The 21079-nt window shown below is 32.8% G+C and overlaps 1 protein-coding gene across 1 annotated transcript in view; it reads left to right on the top strand.

The window, feature by feature from the left end:
- LOC131045576 (disease resistance protein RUN1) overlaps positions 1-21079 on the top strand; it is a 68189-nt gene that overhangs the window by 31152 nt on the left and 15958 nt on the right. The window contains exon 2 of the mRNA XM_057979184.2: positions 19881-20390. Within this exon, the coding sequence (XP_057835167.1) occupies positions 19881-20390 (510 nt within the window). The remainder of the gene's footprint in view (positions 1-19880; positions 20391-21079) is intronic.

Genomic DNA, 21079 nt, shown 5'->3' with positions numbered 1-21079 from the left:
ACCCCTTAGGACACTATGTGATCTTAAGGGGTATTTCGTACACAACTATGATGTTATAAGGGGTCATATATGGTCCTAACTGGTCATGCATGTGTTAGAACACATGCCTGACCCCTTATGATCATATATGACCCCTTAGGACACTATGTGATCTTAAGGGGTATGTCGTAAACAATAGGATGTTATAAGGGGTCATATGTGGTCCTAAGGGGTCACACATGTGTTAGAACACATGTGACCCCTTATGACCACACATGACCCTTTAGGACACTATGTGATCCTAAGGGGTATGTTGTACACACTGGGATGTTATAAGGGGTCATATGTGGTCGTAAGGGTTCACACATGTGTTAGAAAACATGCATGATCTCTTGGACCACATATGACCCCTTGGGACGCTATGTGATTGTAAAGGGTATGTTGTATACACTAGAATGTTATAAGGGGTCATATGTGGTCCTAAGGGGTCACACATGTGTTAACACACATGTGACCCCTTAGGACACTATGTTATCCTATATGGTCCTAAGGGGTCATATAGTGTGGTCAGGGGCATATGTGGTCTTAAGGGATCATGTTGTGTGTGTAATAGGATGTGAAAAGGGGTCATAGAGGTTTTATTTTGTCAAATTTGTTTAAATTTATTATCTAAGTTTTATAATGTTTTTCTAAGTTTTAATTTATTATTTAATTTTTCTAACGTTTTAATTTATTATATTTAGTTTTCTAACATTTTTCTAATTTTTAATTTTGCTAATGTTTTTCTTAACGTTTTTCTAAGTTTTAATTTGCTGCCTTAGTTTTCTAATTTTTACATAACATTTTTTTAAAAAGTTGAAAAAAATAATACATATACAGTTATTTAATTAAAAAAACAATTTGACATTAAATTAAAACATTAAACTAAGTTTTATAACATTTTTCTAATTTTTAATTTTGCTAATGCTTTTCTAAAAAAAATTAAATGTTTTTCTAAGTTTTAAAATTTTAGTATAGATATGTTTTCTAAGTTTTTGTTAACATTTTTCTAAAATGCTGAAAAAAATAATAAATATACAATTATTTAATTAAAAAAATAAATTAACAAATAAATTATTTACTAATTTTTAAATAAATTTAATAAAAAAAAAACAAAAAAAAAAAACATTATTAAAGAAAAAAAAAGGTTATTTTGTGCACCTGAAATAATGTAGGTCGAAAGATGAAAGATGAGAAGTGTTGGCTGCTGCTGACAGGGCATGATGACGTGGGTTCGCTCTAACCCCATCTCCACGTAAACTCCAAACTTGAAAATGGAATTTTAACTATCGTTTTTGGCTTTTACAGAGATTTAAAAAAAATGTTTTTAGTAGTTTGATCGAACCCTATAAAAATAAAAAATTTATTGGGTTCGATTGAACACCCATATCCATCTAGGGTTTGATCGAACTGGGATCTGATGGTTGGTTCGATTGAACCCTCGGGAGTGGTTCGCTCGAACACCCCCAGTTCATTCGAATCCCCGCAACATGTTTTTCCCCACCTTCGCCAATTTTGTTCGTTGGCAAAATTGGGAACCATTGTTGTGAGTTTACCCTATTCACTAACTCCCTGTCCACTAGTAGATCACTGCCAGTCATAGGGGTGACAATCTTCGAGTCCCCATCCTTACCACTAGTTTGTCTATGACCCAAATTGAAGGGGAGGGGGGGAGCGGGGGGGCGTGGAAGTATTTCATCAGGTAATTGCTTCTTTGAGAGGGAGTCAAAGAATTTCTGCAAGCTGCAATCTTCAAGAGAAATGATACTCAACCTATTGGACATATTCCCCTCTTCATACCCCACCCCGTCAGAATTGGACACCATCTTGTTGGAGATAGGGTGGATTGCTTCGAGGAGCCACCTCTGTCACTGGTAGTGATCTCCTTCTTTAGGGGATTGATTTCTTCAATTTTAACATTAACACTTTTGGAATTGCACACAGTATCTAGAATGCTCTGCATCCTATCCTGGGTCTCATTGAGTTTTTTAAAATTTTCCAAGATAATCTGTTGAGCATTAAGCTTCCTAGGCTTAGTAGCGGTATAATTAGACAAGACCTGGCCTCCTCGTGATAAATCGGGTCCAATCGAGGGGGGGGGGAAGCGTCTGAAGACCAACTTACTTTCTTAATCTTTGCACATAGAGCATCAATCTTGTCCATCATAGGGTTGGCCCGAGAAGATTCGCATAGTACACCAGGAGGGTTCGATGGAGTAACAGACATAGGGGAGGACAACACAAAACTCGACAAAGTTTCAGGAGACTACATGGAGGTAGGGTAGGATTTATCATCGCTTTTGGTAGTTTTGGTAGACTTCTTAATTTGAGAGGGCAATTCTTTATGATATGACCTTCTCTTCTGCAAAGGAAACAGGCATTTATGCCCCCCATGAACTCAACAGGGAAAGTGATAGTTTTACTAAGGAGTTCAATGTTAATGTGGTCCAGAGGCTCCTTACCTGGTTATAGAGAAATCAAAATTCTAGCATTTATATGAGGTAGGAGAGACGTCGAAGCATCCATTGGTAAGACTTTCCCAAAGGGTTCGACCAAATTAGGTAAACAATTCTAGAGATATGGAGGGACATTTTTAATTGTGACCCATCTAGGGCACGATAAGGCCAATATTTCATTTGAATACACTGTAGGGTCCCAAGAGATTGCTTTAAAATAACTCGAGGTGATGGTCCAAAATTGTCGTTTGGTTACTTCCTTCTAGCTATTAGGGCTATAGAAGAAAATAAAAAACAAACCCTTTTGGATTATACGACTAAAGGAAAAGGAAAACCCTAATTTTTTATGCCAACTGTTAAGATAATACCTAGAAGGCAACTTGTTCATATCCAAGGCCATAAGGAAAACAACTGTATTACTAAGCCTATTCTTTTCTACCAAAATAACACTATCCATTTGAGAATTAGGGTAAAGAACTAATGATGAGGCAAAGGGAACCTTACTTTCTCCTCCGCCGCTTGTTCCATCCTCTGTCTGAATTTCCTTAGGCAAGAATTTAGCACCCTCCAGAAGCACCACCAACTCGACCATTGCTTGCTTGAACGACTTTGCAACACCTTCCTTCGATTCTTCCATAGAATTTTGAGCCACACTAGGGATTTGAGATCCATTTTATCAACACCGCAACCTTCATTAAGGATGCACGAACCAAGAGGCTGCCAACCCTCGACCTATGCAAGGCAAGCCTTACACGAGTGGCCAACCAAGAGATGGTACAAGAATTAAATGTTGCAGAGTGCCCTCCCTTCGTTCCCTACCCAAGATAGTAGCTTTACATCTATTTTTCCAAGTGATTAATCAAAAAATAACTGATTAATATTGACTCATGTATTATATATGTTTTTGTCGATCCATTTGCACCTGCCTGAGGGAGATACATCTACAAGTAGAGCTCTTCAGTTTACTGACAATAGTAATTAGAGGTACATTGATCAACTTGTTAGAAAACAAAACATAGGAGGAAATAGGGGAACAAATAAATAAAAAAACATATTTTCATTCATCACTAAATTGATTACAAATGCCTCTTGTTATGGAGGCCTACTAGTCTTTCTAGAATAGATTTATTATATGGTAGATTTCATTACAAACTTATAGTACACAAAGCTAAACAAATAAGACAGTAATAAATATCAAAAACATCCAAAAAGAGTGTGAGGATGGTAGATGTGACAATGAACAAGTCAATTAACAATTCATTCAAATCTAATTAAGATCGGTCTTCATTGTTAATCATAAACATTTGAAATGTAGACTGCAGATATGGTGGATACAAAGGATTTGAAATTGACAGAAGCTCTTGGCAAATATTAATGTTGATACAGAGGCTTTAGATTACATAATTGACTATACGGTGGAGGTAGTTGACATTATATTCTAATACTCTCCCTTAATCTCAACTACCTATTCTAATTTCTTTTTGACCTCCTTCTTCAACTACTACAACAATCATGATTTCTCCTTTAAAAACGACAATCACTTCTTCTCAGCAATCTTCTCTATGTCTACAATCTCTTCTTCATTTTTTTGCTAATGAGCTGTTGCTACATTTGTTGCACTTTTCAAAATTCACAATGTCTTTGGTACATTCATTTGGCTTCAAACTTTGTTTTAAGTCCTCCTTCCTTTTCTTAATCTGATCAAATAGCTTTAACTTTTCTTGTAGATCTTCATATTTCTCTTTTACTTTGTTTAATTCTTTTTCAAGCTCACAATTCTCGTCTAAAAGTTTACATTTTTCAACTTGTTTCTCTTTTATGATTGCAATCATCTCTAATTGGATTTCTTCATTTCCATTAATTATTTTTTTAAAACATTCATCAGATCACTAATTAAATCATCATTTTCTTTCTTCACCTTCTTTCTTATCTTGTCCATTGACACAAAAGATATTAACTTGCCTTGTTAGAGATCAACTACTATGATTTGAACAATACTGTGTATCTTCACTAATCTGTGATTTCTTTTGTCACTATATCAGACAATCCTCCATCACTATAGTTCGATCACACCTTCAACAGTTTCTTAAACACATGCAATCTCTAAGAAATAAACAACATCCTGTTTCTTTAACCATGACATGGTCTATCTTTTAACAACAACAATCCTTAAATATTATAACTCTTTAACTTCTACTTATGCAATACATTCAATTTCTTTAGATTACATTAGACATATTCCAACTTATTTATATTTACCTATAGCTCGACTTCAATGTACTAACATTTATGGTGTTTCTTTCTCTTCCTTTAGAGCCCAACAATCCCTTCTTGAAAAACTACGATCTCAGCTTACTATGCAGCGATATTTATTTATTTAGACAGTGGCAGCCTTTTGAAAAACTTCAAAGTGGCATCTTCTTAAACAGTGGGTAAATCTCCTCTTCACGCTTCTTACACCATCAACAATCTTTCATACACCAGATGTTGGAATAGGGAAAACTACCTTTGAAATCTTCTTGATCAGTTGTGGTTGATTCGATCTATTATTTTGAAGCCCATGATCCTTGCAAGAAACATATTTTAGCAGTCATCAAGAGATCCTCTACTCCCAGTAAACATGACCGACAAGACTCTGAAACCACAGTTAGAAAACAAAGTAGGAAACAGGGCAGAAAATATACCAAAAAAACATATTTTCATTCATCACTAAATTGATTACAAATGCCTCTTGTTATGGAGGTCTACTGATCTTTCTGGAATACATTGATCATATGGTAGATTTCATTACAAACTTGTAGTACACGAAGCTAAGCAGATAAGATAGTAACAAATATCAGAAACATTTTGGTAGATGTCATAGTGAACAAGTTGTAATAATTCATTCAAATTTAAGTAAGATCTATATTCATTGCTAATTATAAATATTTGAGATGTAGTGATCAGAAGAAAATTTGAAAATATTATTATATATTTTCTTAGTTTTTCTATATGTTAGTAAATGGCATTTTTGAAGGCCTTCAGGGCATTTTTAGCCCTTGAAAGTGTCAGAAGAACATGCCAAGGCATATATGTTCTTTCAAAATTTTGCCTACAACTCTTAGAGACCTTTCCAACGAGTTAAACGGCTCATAATTTCGAGTCCTGTGTAGAAAGTTATGCCTAGTTAAAGTTAGGACAAATTTTATATAGTTTTTTGAAAAATTACATAGTTTTACATTTTATTATGTAAATAAACCTGATATGATTGTTGGTTTTTTGATTCTCAAGGAGTTGTTGGTGACCCTTGGAATCCCTTGGACTACTATATGTTGGATTTTCGAATTGAATACAATACTTTTTGGCTTGGTTCAATTTTGTATTATCTTGTTCATCCACAACACCGCAGGTTCTCACTTAGGTGTTGTCGTCCGAATCCATAATTGGGATCATGTAGACTGCAGTTATGGTAGATATGAAGGATTTGAATTGACAGAAGCTCTGGCAAGTATTAATGTTCCCCTAAGTCTTTAGCTAAAACTTTCTACTTCTATTTCTTGCAATTTTTTTATAGATTGGAGGTGGTTTCCAGGTTATAATATTAAAAACTTTCCTCTTAAGATAATTTACTACAAACTTTTGACTTTGATCCAAAATCAACCATGGTTAAACTTGAAATGAGGAATGAACTAGTCTGAGTTGAAATGGTTCAGTTTTAGCCTAGCTATTTGGAAATCTAAAGAAGAAGCTAAATACTCCACTATAAAATTGTTGTAGGGTAACATCTCTCCTTTCTACCTATACAGTCTACTAGGTGTCCATTTTGTCACAAGTTGGAATCCATTAAACATGCTTTATGGTATTGTAAACATGCTCAAGGAATTTGGCAAAAAGTTGAGTGTTGTATTCCTAATATATTTAACAGAAAATTAAATTGGAAAGTAGTTTTGTTAGGGTTGCATTGCTCATGGAATATTGTTTTAGAATCTTATCGTCAATGTATCTTTCTATATATTTGGTTGCTTCATTGTAAAGATATTTTCTCTCATGATTTCCCTCCTATGGAAGTAATTATGCATGGTTTTTTCTCCAATATTATTTCGTAGTAGTCCTCTCTTGCTACAACTTTAAAAAAGCAACTCAACTACAATACAAAGCTCAAATTATAGCTATATAAGGTTCAATTCCAGTTGACAATTGTTGTTCAAGACTACAATGGATCTCTATGCACAATTATGAACACCATTTCGAAAAAATAGGTGCTTGATATTCTTGAAAAATACTGATCAGCTCTATTGTATTTTGCAGCCTGTTTTTAGCAATACACAAGTTGTAAAGTTATTTGAAATATAGTCTATCCTAAGCTTCTTCCTTAGGGTGGGGTCCCATGGAGGGGGCTTAAGCTCTATTTTTAAGGAAGAGGCGGTCCCATGAAAAAAATATTTTTTGGCTACGGGGTTAATTAGAATCTTTTCCTAAAAAATAGAGCCCCTACTTTTTAGGCTTGAAAATCTAAGCTTGTGAAAATGGGGTGGGGCTAGAAATTGCCCCACCAGCTTAGGAATGTGTTATGCATTTGTCAATTACATTAATTTTAGAAAAAGACTAAATTTGTTTACTAACAATTTACTTAAATTTAGGAGTTTAAACTTAAGTTAATCTACACTACAAAGTTCATGACATCCTTACATATAGAAGCTGAAATTTTAAGCTGAAGTGCAAAACAAAATCCATAGGACTGCCAGCTTTAAAATATTCCTAAAAAAGCTTAGCAGCTCCAGCTCTATTTTTTAGGAAGCCCCCCTCCATGGGACCCCACCCTTAAAGATCTTTATATTGTACTTAATTATTTTACAATTAATAGATGCATTTTTTCAATAAAAAAATATATTAATGGTTGATACGGAGACTGTAGATTAGAGAATTGACTATACGGTGGAGCTAGTTGAGATAATATTCTAACACAACTTTTTATGTAATTTTCATGATATTCTTTATCATTTTGTGCATGTCTAGTGTAACATGGACATAGTAGCATATCGATTTAAATCCATTCCACCCATCATTTCATTTTATGATTGCTAAAAAAGCAGCAATATTATGTTAATTCAATACTTGGCACGTTGAGGTTTGAAGAGAAATCTCCCTCTCCAGACGAAAATGAAGGTTACAAGTGTTGATGTAGCCCTGTGTTGTGGCAGAGTTGATGGATCATTCTCCATCTGTACAGAGCCAACAATTTTGAGTTCGGACTTGGGAGTTTCTCCACCGCTGCCGCTTGGTAATGCCTTCTCCTTCACTATAGCTCACACCCACAAAAAATTTCTTATCCATGAGCATAACGGAACTAATTATCTCCAAAATTATAGATATGTCCAGCCTTCCACATAGTGCATAGCTCAGTCTTCCAGAAGGGAGTCCTAGCAGTAGACAAAATTCTAGTGGTTAATATCCGCTTATAGATTAATAGTGTATAGATTTTTCAAAGAAAATTTTCATAGTTTGAAATATAATATTCACCAAATATTCTATAGAATTATAAAGTCTACAGAAAACAATAAAAAGTTTTCATAGAAGAATTTTTAATTCTATACACTTTGTTAGTAAAAAACAATTGTTTTTTATTAAGGCAAAAATAGGTTTTGAAGGGACCCAAAATCCTTTAACATAAAGCAAGACTTAAGAAGCTATTAAGCCATGAGAGGCTGATTACAAAAGATGCCCTCATAAGGAGTCAAAACTGTTAGTGTAGGTTTTTTATTTTCCTTATGTTAGGGGGTATTTATTTTTCTTACACATATATTATTTAAGCTTGCTTAGGTTAATAGGAGTGGTTTATATGAGGACATGTGGCGAAATACTTCAGCTACATGTGTGACTCTCCACCTCACATGGGTAGTTGAGTTACACATCCTCTTTTGGCTTGTTGTGCCACCTCTCATAACCACTATTTTGTCATTTCCTAAGTGGGTTATGGGGTAGTTGGGTTTCACACCCTCTTTTGGCCTTATGTGCCAACTTTCTCAACTCCTTTTTTGTCTTCATGTAAGGAGGTTATGCCACATGTTTTGGTATTTACCAAGAAGGTAAAACCTCCCACTTTTTATGGGGAACAGGAGTTAATGCACCCCTTAGATGTATATGCTTATATTTTTCTATATAATAAGCACTATACTCTCACCTTCACTAGTCAAGTTAGTGGAGTGATAGCTTGGTGAGAGTCTTCTCCAAATTCTCCTCTTTGTTTCTATTTCTCTCATATTGAAATTATCTTCATTTAGCTATTTTGATCTTCGATCATCCATTGTGTGAGGAGTTGCATGTGATCTACGACCGACATTAGATCTTGGCTCGATTCTCGCTTCTCGCAGAATCTCACATGGTATCAGAGCTTATTGTTTGGTATAGCTCATTGTTTTTATTTATTTATTTGAGGGATTTGAGACTTTTATATAGCTAATATTTTCTTTAAAAACTAAGTATGCTCTTCTCCTGCATTCTCGTGTGATCTGGAGAATCATAATAGTTTAAAGGAAAATAGCTTCTAGTTAAATCTGGTTTACATGTATGTGTTCTTGTAAGATCTAGGTGATTGCAGCTTTGTGGTAATATTGGAAGCTTAATAAGAATTTCTAGAGTGTCCATAAGGCTTGACAAAGTCAAAAGTGACTTTTACTTCACCAAAATCAGAGTTTGGAGGACACAGTAAAAAATCAGAGTAAATTTTTTTTACTGGGGCTGTTTTCATTTCGGCTTTAGTGTTCCAACTTTTGTTCACTTTCAGAAAAAAATGATTTCTAGGTTTTCTTTCTAGCATCAAAAAACTTCTGGGTTTTGGATGGTATTTCTAGAAAATTAATAAATTTTGCAGAAATCGAGCTTGAATAGGGCCTAAGCCGTTTTTCTATTAGGGAAATTCAACAATATTTCTTAAAAGTTGCACAACTTTTGCTTCGGGCGTTAGATTTTTGCAAACAAATACTTGACGAAAATCTGGAAATGAGCACTCTCCATTATTGCAGGTCTAATTGAAATTTTTTGCCTTTGTCTATCAGATATTAAAAGTTGTATCAGCTACTTCATTTTCTCTTCAACTGGTCATATCTTTCTCCTCACAACTCTGTTTTTCAAAAAATAATAGTTGTTGGAAAGGTATTGAGATAAATTAAGAAGTTATAAGGCTAATTTGTTTCAGATCTTGTCTCAAATTATTTGTATTTAAAATCTCTATTGGTTTCTTAAAAGAATTGTAATCTGATAAAAAACCTTGTAAATGCACTAATTATAAAGTACCAACCTTGTAATATTTTTTTTGGGTGGGGGGGGGATTTTTGAGACTAGTGAAAAGGGGGGGTGTCTCTTGTGCCTTCTTTCTTGCACTTTTCCTGATTCTTTGCAATCTTCTTTTCTACTATCATGGATGCATCTATAGTTCCACTTTTAACACCATATAATTATTTTGAATGGAATCTAAGATGATAATATATCTGAAAAGACATAGATATCATCGTGTTACTATGGGGCTTGAAATTGAACCTCAAGATGCTGCAGAAAAGATTAAATTGTTTAATAAATGTGATGAAGCTTTTGGTACTCTATGTATGTCAGTCTCTCCAGACCTTCTTTTTCACATTGAATCTGCCACTACACCAAATGCAGTGTGGACCACTTTGGAAAACCTCTTTGTTAAGCAGGATGAGCTAAGAGGTCATCAGTTAGAGAATGAACTCATAGGGTTGAATCCAACCAATTTTGATACTATACAAGACTTCTTCACTAAACTTAAGTTTGTAAGATTGCAGTTGGAATGGTGTGGAACTAAGAAAGATGATAAGCAACTGATCTTGAGTATTCTTTCTAAGCTTGGTCCTAACTATTCAGTGTTTGTTTCTACATTCTATGCTACAAAATGTGCCCTAGGTACCACATTCAAAATGCCTTCTTTGAATGAATTTGCTGCAAAACTCACTAGGGAGCAAGACAAATTGGTTCAAATGGGTACAATAAAACCCTCTAAGTCACATGCCTTAGTTGTAAATCAAGGCACAAAAGAACAAAAAGGGTCTAGTAAGCAAGATAAGAAACAAAAGAACCAAGGAGAGAAGAAAAAAGATCATAAATCTGCTACTTCAAAAGCAGATAATCAGACCTCTTCATCAAGAGGTGAACAACCTAAGAAGGAGAAGGTCAAGTGTTCTTATTGTAAGAGGTTTGGTCATGATGAACATAAGTGTTTAAAGAAACAAATTGATCACCTTTCAAATCTTCTTGAAAAGAATAATATCAAGGTGCCTGATTCAGTCAAACAGAGTTCATCAGAAGGATCTTCTAAGGATACAAATAAGAGTAAAGGGAAAGGAAAGGGTAAGGCCCTAGTTGCTGTTTCTTCACAACCCAATTCTTCAATAATTGACTCGGGTGCTTCGCACCACATGGCTTCTTCAAAAGATGATTTCACCTCTTTAGAGCCATGTTCTATGCCTTCCATACTAATGGGTGATGACACTCTTGTTGAAGTGCATGGGAGAGGGTCTGTTGATGTGGGCAAAGGAACATTTAAGGATGTCCTTTGTGTTCCATCTTTATCAACTAATCTCCTATCTGTTTATCAGATCACTCACACTGGTTCTAGCAAGCGAGTTGAGTTCACACCAGATACAGTGGTAATCAGTGAAATACATAATGGGTCTACTATTGCTGTGGGAAAAGCAGATCATCAATCCAGATTATATCAGTTTTCTCACTTTGTTCCTGACTCTCCTTCGATAGTTTTACTCACTCATGCAGATGAGATTAGTTGTTTATGGTATCAACAATTTGGCCACTTGAACTATCGTTACTTGCAACAACTCAGTAAACAAGACATGGTTTCAGGGTTGCCTTCTATTCGATTTTCTGATGGAGTTTGCCAGGGATGTATTCTTGGTAAGCATCCTGAGGAGAAGTATGATAAAGGCAAAACATGGAGAGCTCCACAGCTATTGGAGTTGGTACATAGTGACTTGGAAGGACCATTTCCACAACCATCTTTCAACAGGGCTAGATATGTCTTAACATTTATTGATGACTTTTCCAGATTTACATGGGTTTACTTTCTCAAACAAAAGTCTGAGGTATTTGAGAATTTTCTAGATTTCAAAGCTTTTGCAGAGAAACAATCTGGGAAGTTCATCAAGATTCTGCGTACAGATAATGGGGGTGAATATGTTAATAATCAGTTTGAACAATTTTGTGCTTCAGAAGGTATCAACATGCAACACACAATTCCATACAACCCTCAGCAGAATGGTGTCGCAGAATGAAAGAATAGGTCGTTGAAGGAGATGGCAAATTGTATGATTCACTCCAAGTCTTTGGCACCTCAGTATTAGGCAGAGGCCATCAATTGTGCATGTTACATCCAGAACCGAGTTCCTCATAAAGTTGTGAAGGGGGTAACTCCTTTTCAAGCTTAGATAGGTCGGAAACCTACAGTCAAGCATTTTAGAGTGTTTGGTTCTCTTGCATGGGCCCACATTCCAACAGAGAAACGGAAGGCTATGGATCCACAGAGCAAGCTCTAATGCACAATTATTTAAGAAGTACAAATAAGAATTACAGTATTAGGTTTTGCCATTATGAAGCATTTTAGAAAATATCCTAACCGCTTCTTCCATGTCTATTTCCTTCCTTGCAATATATGTCAATTAACGTTGTGAAGTTCACTGTATTTCGAGACAAATTTTTCTTTACCATCAAATCAAACCATGACCTCGCCTCTTTGTTCTTTTTAATAATGCACAAAAACTTGATTCAACATGCATGAAATAGGCTGGAAGCTTGACGAATAATATCTACCTCCTAGAGAAACTAAACATTTTAAGTCAGGAAAAACTAAACCTTTGGTTCTCTCCTAAAAATACAAACAATGATAGGAATCATTTAAAAAGGGTATATATAATTAACATGATCTCATTTGGCAAATACTCATAGGAGCTTAATTAAGCCATATTCATCTCTAAGAAAGCACAATCTAGGGTTCTCCATAGATGCAATTTTCTAATCATGTTTCCCTACAATGCCCATATTAATCTATGTTACTTCACTATTCATTACGTCAAATACTTTCAAAGTACGTGTAAGACTTGTACAATTCAAGTTGTCAGTAGTACCAAAAAACAATTAAAAAAAAATAAATTTAATGTAACATCTAAAAGATTGTAACTCTTTCAATTATAATTACATAAAGTTGATCATTGAAAATATTATTTTAGAAATATTCAATTTTAAACTATAGTATTATATTAATAAAAGGGTATATATAATTATAATTATTATAAAATAGTAAAATAATATTTTTTAAAGAAAAAAGTTCAATATTAAATTAATATTGTATGAAAATTGAAGGCAATATAAATAATAATTTATTATAAAGTGTAATGAGTATTTTGAATAATTTTCTTGTAATGTTTTGTCCAACTCATAAATTTAGTTTTGCTTTGACTAAATGTACTGTGATAATCAAGATCAAATCATTGGAAAGATACTAGTAAATATTAGTAAATAATTTTCTTGTATTTTTTTGTCCAACTCATAAATTTAGTTTTTCTTTGACTTATATTTTTTACATTTTTTTACAATACTAAGACTACAATACATTTTTTTTTACTCTGAGACTTTTGCTCCAGTTGGTAAGATGAATTCCATCTGGCTTGTCCTTGCTATTGCTGCAACCCATCGTTGGGAAGTTCATCAGATGGATGTCAAGAGTGCATTTCTTCATGGTGACCTTCAGGAGGAAATCTACATGGAGCAGCCACAAGGGTTTGTTCAAGATCCTTCACTTGTGTGTCGACTTCGAAAGTCTCTCTATGGCCTCAAACAAGCTCCTCAAGCTTGGTATGCCAAGATGGACTCCTTCCTTCTGATAGTTGGTTTTACTCGATGCCATTCTGATCCGAATGACTACATTCTGCACTAGGATGATACTCTCACATTTCTAGTTCTCTATGTTGATGACTTGTTGATCACAGGGAGTCACTCATCCACCATCAAGGTAGTGAAAACTGCTCTACATGATAGATTTCTGATGTCAGACTTGGGTCTTCTACATTACTTCTTGGGAATTGAGATTACTCAATCTTCTTCAGGCATCTTCCTTGGACAACCCAAGTATGCACTCGATATGCTCTCTAGATTTTGCATGGCTGATTGTAAGCTTGCACCTACTCCTTTTTTATCTGGGGTCAAACTTGAGGCTAGGTGCTCTTCACCCTTGGTTGATAGCACTTTATATCGACAAATTGTTGGGAGCCTCATCTACTTGACTCATACGAGACCTAACATTTCATATGCGGTGGGCATGGTCTCTAGATTCATGCAGGAGCCACATGAGTTGCATTGGAAAGCAGCTAAGTGGATTCTCCACTACATTCAGGGTACTCACAATTATGGAATTCAGTATGCAGCAGGCATGGATATTGATTTGGTGGGATATACGGATTCAGATTGGGCAGGTGATTCTTAGGATCGCAAATCCACTTTAGGGTATTGCTTCTCACTTGGTTCTGGTCCAGTTTGTTGGTCGAGTAAGAAGCAGTCTGCAATTGCTCTTTCATCAACAGAGGCTGAGTATCGAGGGGCAGTTAATGCCACCACTGAGGCTATTTGGCTTTAGAATATTCTCACTGAGTTTGGTATTCCAGTTAGGAAGCCTACTATCATCTTTTGTGATAATCAAAGTGCTATACAGATCTCAAGAAATCCAGTTCATCACCAGAGGATGAAACACATTGAGATACATATGCACTATATTTGGGAGCTCATTCAGGAAGGCATCATTGATCTTAAGTATTGTTCTATAATGGAGCAAACTGCGGACATCTTCACCAAACCCTTCACCGAAAGCAAGTTCCTTCATTTGCGATCACTACTTGGGATACGAAAGGTGTCTACTTTAGGAGGGACTTCTTAGTATTATTTCAATCTCATGCTCTAATGTATAGTTATTTAAGAAGTACAAATAAGAATTACAGTATTAGGTTTTGCCATTATGAAGCATTTTAGAAAATATCCTAACCACTTCTTCCATGTCTATTTCCTTCCTTGCAATATATGTCAATTAACGTTGTGAAGTTCACTGTATTGCGAGACAAACTTTTCTTTACCATCAAATCAAACCACAACCTCGCCTCTTCGTTCTTTTTAATAATGCACAAAAACTTGATCCAGCATGCATGATATAGGCTGGAATCTTGACGAATAATATCTACCTCCTAGAGAAACTAAACATTTTAAGTTAGGAAAAACTAAACCTTTGGTTCTCTCCTAAAAATGCAAACAATGATAGGAATCATTTAAAAAGGGTATATATAATTAACATGATCTCATTTGGCAAATACTCATAGGAGCTTAATTAAGCCATATTCATCTCTAAGAAAGCACAATCTAGAGTTCTCCGTAGATGCAATTTTATAATCATGTTTCCCTACAATGCCCATATTAATCTATGTTACTTCACTATTCATTACATCAAATACTTTCAAAGTACGTGTAAGACTTGTACAATTCAAGTTGTCAGTAGTACCAAAAAACAATTAAAAAAAAAAAATTTAATGTAACATCTAAAAGATTGTAACTCTTTCAATTATAATAACATAAAGTTGATCATTGAAAATATTATTTTAGAAATATTCAATTTTAAACTATAGTATTATATTAATAAAAGGGTATATATAATTATAATTATTATAAAATAGTAAAATAATAATTTTTAAAGAAAAAAGTTCAATATTAAATTAATATTGTATGAAAATTGAAGGCAATATAAATAATAATTTATTATAAAGTGTAATGAGGATTTTAAATAATTTTCTTGTAATGTTTTGTCCAACTCATAAATCCAACTCATAAATTTAGTTTTTCTTTGACTTATATTTTTTACATTTTTTTACAATACTAAGACTACAATATATTTATTCAAAGTTTATGTGTTAAAAATATAAAGACATCAAAACATTAAAATATATATTAGTGAAAAATTGTTAAAAATACACTAAATACTAATTTTTATAATAATAATAATTGAGTTAATAAAATAACTTTTTTGAGGTAAAACATATTAGATTTTTTATCAATCATAATTGATAGTACATGCTAAATATTATTTTAACGTACCTAAAAAATTGTGTAAAATCATTCAATGGACTAATAATGAGTGAAGAAAAAATAATGGCAATGATTTCAATAGTACTAGCCTAGCAACAAGTAAGATGGACCCTTCAATATGAGGAGACATCCACGTATCTCTAGAATTGAACCATTGTAGTTGGCATTAAAGGAAATATTAATGAGCCACACCTAAAACAATAACACAACAAATTATAATAATAGAAAAATATTAATAGTTTATTAATAATATTTTCAAATGTTTGTCCAACAATACAATTTCAAAAAAACTAACAAGAGACTTTTGCAACCACAATCATTGTACCATAAAGCAACCCTAAGACTGAATCTTATTGAACCCTAACCCTAACCCAAGTTGAACCCTAATGCTAACCCTTCCACTAAACCAAATTGAACCTCAACACTAAACCAAATTAAATCTAAATCCTAAGTCAAATTGAAACTAACACTAAATAAAAATATACCCTAATACTAAACCAAATTGAACCATGATTAATCCTAAACCAAATTGAATCATAACCCTAAACCTAAACCAAATCAAGTATTTAATTTTAACACTAAACCAAATTAAACCCTAACCTTAAACATAATCAAACACTAAACCAAATTCAAACCTAACCTTAAACATAATTGAACACTAAATCAAATTAAAACCCAATCCCAATGCTAATTCTGACTTTATATTTGATTTTGATTCTAAGACAATGCAAAATTGAACCCTAATCCTAAACCAAATTAAAACTCAATCTTAAATATAAATCAAATTTAACCTTAACCCTTAAATAAATTGTTCACCAAACCATTAAACTTAAATTTATTGAAGTTAGAAAAGTATTATTATTATTAAACATATAAACATTGAATAAAGGTTAATTTAAATTATTAAAGTTAAAAAAAATCTTGTTATTTTATATTTAATTTGATTTTATATATAAATATAAAATTATAATCATTATGGTTTATTTTTTATTTTGTTTTCTTATGTGTTGCACCTGCAGATGCTACTCGCATATATATATATATAATTCGGACCTTATAATCCCCTCCCACCCGGGAAGCAGCTTGCTAGAGAATTCTAGTTGCTAGAATAAGCTAGAAGAAGGGGGGCCACATGAACACCTGGGTGGGAATCGATATCGACATCATGAGAATCTATCTATAATGTTACCAACCCACCTGAACATCCCCGTTTGGTGCAGTTCACTTCCGATTTCTGGTTGGGAAGTGTCCCTGGGACAACCCTTCCGACTTTAAACCCTCCTCTACTCTATACGCCCTCGGTGAGGGACTTGAACTTAATTACCCCTAGGGGGCAAGAGCCTTTTGACTTTGGACCATATATATATATATATAAAGCAACCCGACAAATATGAAGCTTTAATTTTTTAGTAGAAAAATTAAAACCTTAGTATCTCTCACCTTACTATATATATATATATATAAATAAATTATTAATTCTTTATTAATTATATTTTCAAATGGATTTCCACAACTATTATACTACAGATTTGATTTTAGTAGTCAAATGTCAATGTGGTTTGAAATAACACTATAATGGTAAATTTATATGTGATTTTTTACAAATGTTTTTCTTTGACCTTGGTCAAGATTGTTATTGTATTTTCCTCATGCTTGCCTTAGCAATAGTTTGATGTCCAAACTACTAAATTCTTTTTTTTTAATTAATTCTATTTTTAAAGGTGTTAATATTGTAAGGATAATAAGAAAGTTGGATCGGAGTAGAAATTAATAAAAGATTTATGCACAATATAGTTATTGTAGAAGTTTTCAAACAATGATTTAGTTTATATATTTTATGATTATTAGATTATAAAAATGTTCTGATTAGAAATTTTATTATTAAAGACGGGATTAAAGCTATATATATATATATATATATATATATATGTTAAGAGATATCTTTTTCAAGACATTTATTCAACTTTTATGTACAATTTTGATTTAAAAATAGACATATTGAATAGTACGTGCCTGTGTAGGGTCCAAGAAGTATGAATAGTTTTCCAATTTCATAATCTAAGACATGTAAAATTTTGTAACCTCTTAAAGTTATTTTTCCTTATACAAACCTTCTAAAAAAATTTATTAAAAATTAATTAAAAAATAAATACTTATAATCATTTCTCTCTTTGAAAATATTTTCTTCGAAATAGAACTTCTAATAAATGAACACAATTTCAATTCCGTATCCCATGTGAAGATAAAAAAGAAAAGAAAAGCGAAACTCTCAAAGAATATTAGGAAAAGTAAAGGTGATGGAGAAAAAAATAATAAAAATGGGCCCCTACTCAATTTTGGCAGTCATTGAACACGAGAAAATGGAAAGAATGTCCACAGATCTTTTTTTAAAGAGATTGTCGGACACTCATTGAATATGAAAAGAAGTTAACATGACTGGAGAAATATAAAATAACAATAAAACTAACAAGAGACTTTTGCATTGAAGATATTTCCTTCGAAATAGAACTTCTAATAAATAACACAATTTCAATTCCGTATCCCATGTGAAGATAAAAAAAGAAAAGAAAAGAGAAACTAATGTCCACAGATCTTTTTTTAAAGAGATTGTCAGACACTCATTGAATATGAAAAGAAGTTAACATGACTGGAGGAATATAAAATAACAATAAAACTAACAAGAGACTTTTGCATTGAAGATATTTGCTTTGAAATAGAACTTCTAATAAATGAACACAATTTCAATTCCGTATCCCATGTGAAGATAAAAAAAGAAAAGAAAAGAGAAACTCTGAAAGAATATTAGGAAAAGTAAAGGTGATGGAGAAAAAAGTAATAAAAATGGCCTCTACTCAATTTTGGCAGTCATTGAACACGAGAAAATGGAAAGAATGTCCACAAATCTTTTTTTAAAGAGATTGTTGGACACTCATTGAATATGAAAAGAAGTTAACATGACTGGAGGAATATAAAATAACAACAAAACTAACAAGAGACTTTTGCAACCACTATCATTACACTTACTAGAGTTCCACAATTATTGTACTAAAAATGCCAATGTGCGCCTTTAAAATGACACTATAATGGTAAATTTCTATGTAAATTTTTTAAAATGTTTTTGACCTTGGTGAAGCTTGTTATTGTATTTTCCACATGTTTTATACTTATGGTTGGCCTTAGCAGTAATTTGATGTGAAAACTACTAAACTTTCTTTCCTTCCATTTAAATATTATTTTTTTGAGTATTATTATTAAAAGGATAATGAGAAAGTGGGGTTTGACAAAAAATTTGAAGGAAAAAAATTAATAAAAAATTTATGCACAATATAATTATCTAGAAATTTTCAAGGGAAAAGTTAAGCAAAATTTTAGTTTATATAATTTATGATTGTCAACCACTAGTTTATAAAGATATTAAGACTAGAATTTTGATTATTAATGAAGGGTGAAAACTAATTTATATGTATTTAATTTAATAATGTACATAAAATATATTGAGAGATATTCTTTTAAAGATGTCTATTCAACTTTTATGTGCAATTTTGATTTAAGAATAGATGTTTCTAGAAGATTAACTCCAAAAATTAATTAATATTCTAAAAAATTAAGAATAATTTTCCAATCCCATAACCTTATATTATTACATTTGTTAAGCTTTTCAATATATTTGATCTTTTATTAACTTTAATACAATTAATTATAACAAATGAACACCATTTGAATTCAGTATCCTATATGAAAGAATAAAAAATAAAAGACAAACTGAAAAGAATATGAGAAAAAGTAAAAGTGATGGAGAAAAAAAGTAATAAAAATGGGGCCCCTACTCAAGGTTGACAGTCATTGAACACGAGAAAATGGAAGGAATGTCCACAGATCTTTTTTAAAGAGATTGCCGGCCACTAAAATCAATGCCCAACTCCTGTCAGCCACCCTCATGGAATATAAAAAGAAGTTAACATGACTGGAGGAATATAAAATAATACAAGAACTTGACATGACCAGGCGAATAAGCTCAACAGAACAAAATTGGGTCCGGCATCCGTGAATTTACAAGTGCGCACAGTCGGTTGGTAAATAGACTTTATACAAATAGAATTTCCCAGCACTAGAATGTGTAATACGAGTTCAAGTTCTGTGTAGCTGTCTGGAATTGGTTTCAAACCTCTCTGGCATTCTTTCTCTTCTCAGTTGCAGAATTCAAGATGGAAGAATACATCCCTTCCACAACTAAGATTACTTTCCAGAGCAATAAAGAATATCACGTGTTTGTGAGTTTCAGGGGCGAAGATGTTAGAAAGAATCTGGTTGATCATCTCTATCAAGCTCTCACTGTTGCCGGACTGAACGTCTTCTTGGACACCCACAAATTGAAGAAGGGGGAAATAATTGGGTTGAGCTTGGAAAGAGCAGTGGAGAGCAGTGCCATACGCATTCCTATATTTTCAAAAGGATATGCAGACTCTGCATGGTGTCTCAAGGAGGCGGCCACAATGGTGAACACCCAGGGCTTGATCATTCCTCTCTTTTATGACGTGGATCCAACTCACGTTAGATATCCTCTAGGCAACTCCAGTCCGTATAAGCAAGCATTTCTAAGACATTATAGCCATTCTGATCATATCCAAAGAGAGGAGATTGAGTGGTGGAAGTATGCTCTTCAACAGATCTGTCCATGTCTACAACTTTATGGGCATTCAGTTCGACACCCAAGAGAAGAGATTGACGGATGGAAAAATGCCCTGAAAGAGATCTGTTCGCACTCAGGGTGGTCCAAGGATTTAACTGGAGGGTAAGTACCTTACTTTCTCTGCTTGCTTTTCTATACTAGGTGACATGTATGCTTCCATTCAGCCTAGCGATTATTTCAGGATGGGCTTTTAGGGAATGGTTTTTTTTAAATAAATAATTGAACCTTTAGATATTAGTGTTTTTGTTTTTTATGTTTAAGCAATGGAACTTTTATTTGAGGACAGGGTTTGATGGAGTGCAATTTTTACTGTGTTTGTGATTATATGAAGTGGTAAGTAGTAGGTATATATTTAAATAAAATAAAAAATTATCTTTTAATTAGAATGTTAAATATCATGGATTGGTATTTAAGAATTTTTAGTTAAATTGTTAGTAATAAGAAAAATTAATTAAACCATTACATCAAAAAAAAAATTCATTATAATTAATTATCTAACTCAATCATATTTTTTATTTTGAATTAAAAATAATTATTAAAATAAAATTAGATCCTTTTATGAAATTTTTAGATATAAATTTTAAATTCGAAATTAAATAAAATATACAAAATAATATGTAATTATTTGTTCATTTTTAACACAAAGAATATAATTTAAATTCCAAAATTTATTTTTGAATATTATAAATAATAATCAAAATTTTGATTAAAAATGTAATACTTATAATTTTATTCAACCTTTTACAAATTCTCTATATCATTGTTCATTGTTAGTTACTACATTTTGTACT

The sequence above is a fragment of the Cryptomeria japonica genome, chromosome 10, assembly GCF_030272615.1.
Source record: "Cryptomeria japonica chromosome 10, Sugi_1.0, whole genome shotgun sequence".
Taxonomy (NCBI): domain Eukaryota; kingdom Viridiplantae; phylum Streptophyta; class Pinopsida; order Cupressales; family Cupressaceae; genus Cryptomeria; species Cryptomeria japonica.
This window is presented reverse-complemented; position numbering and strand designations above follow the sequence as displayed.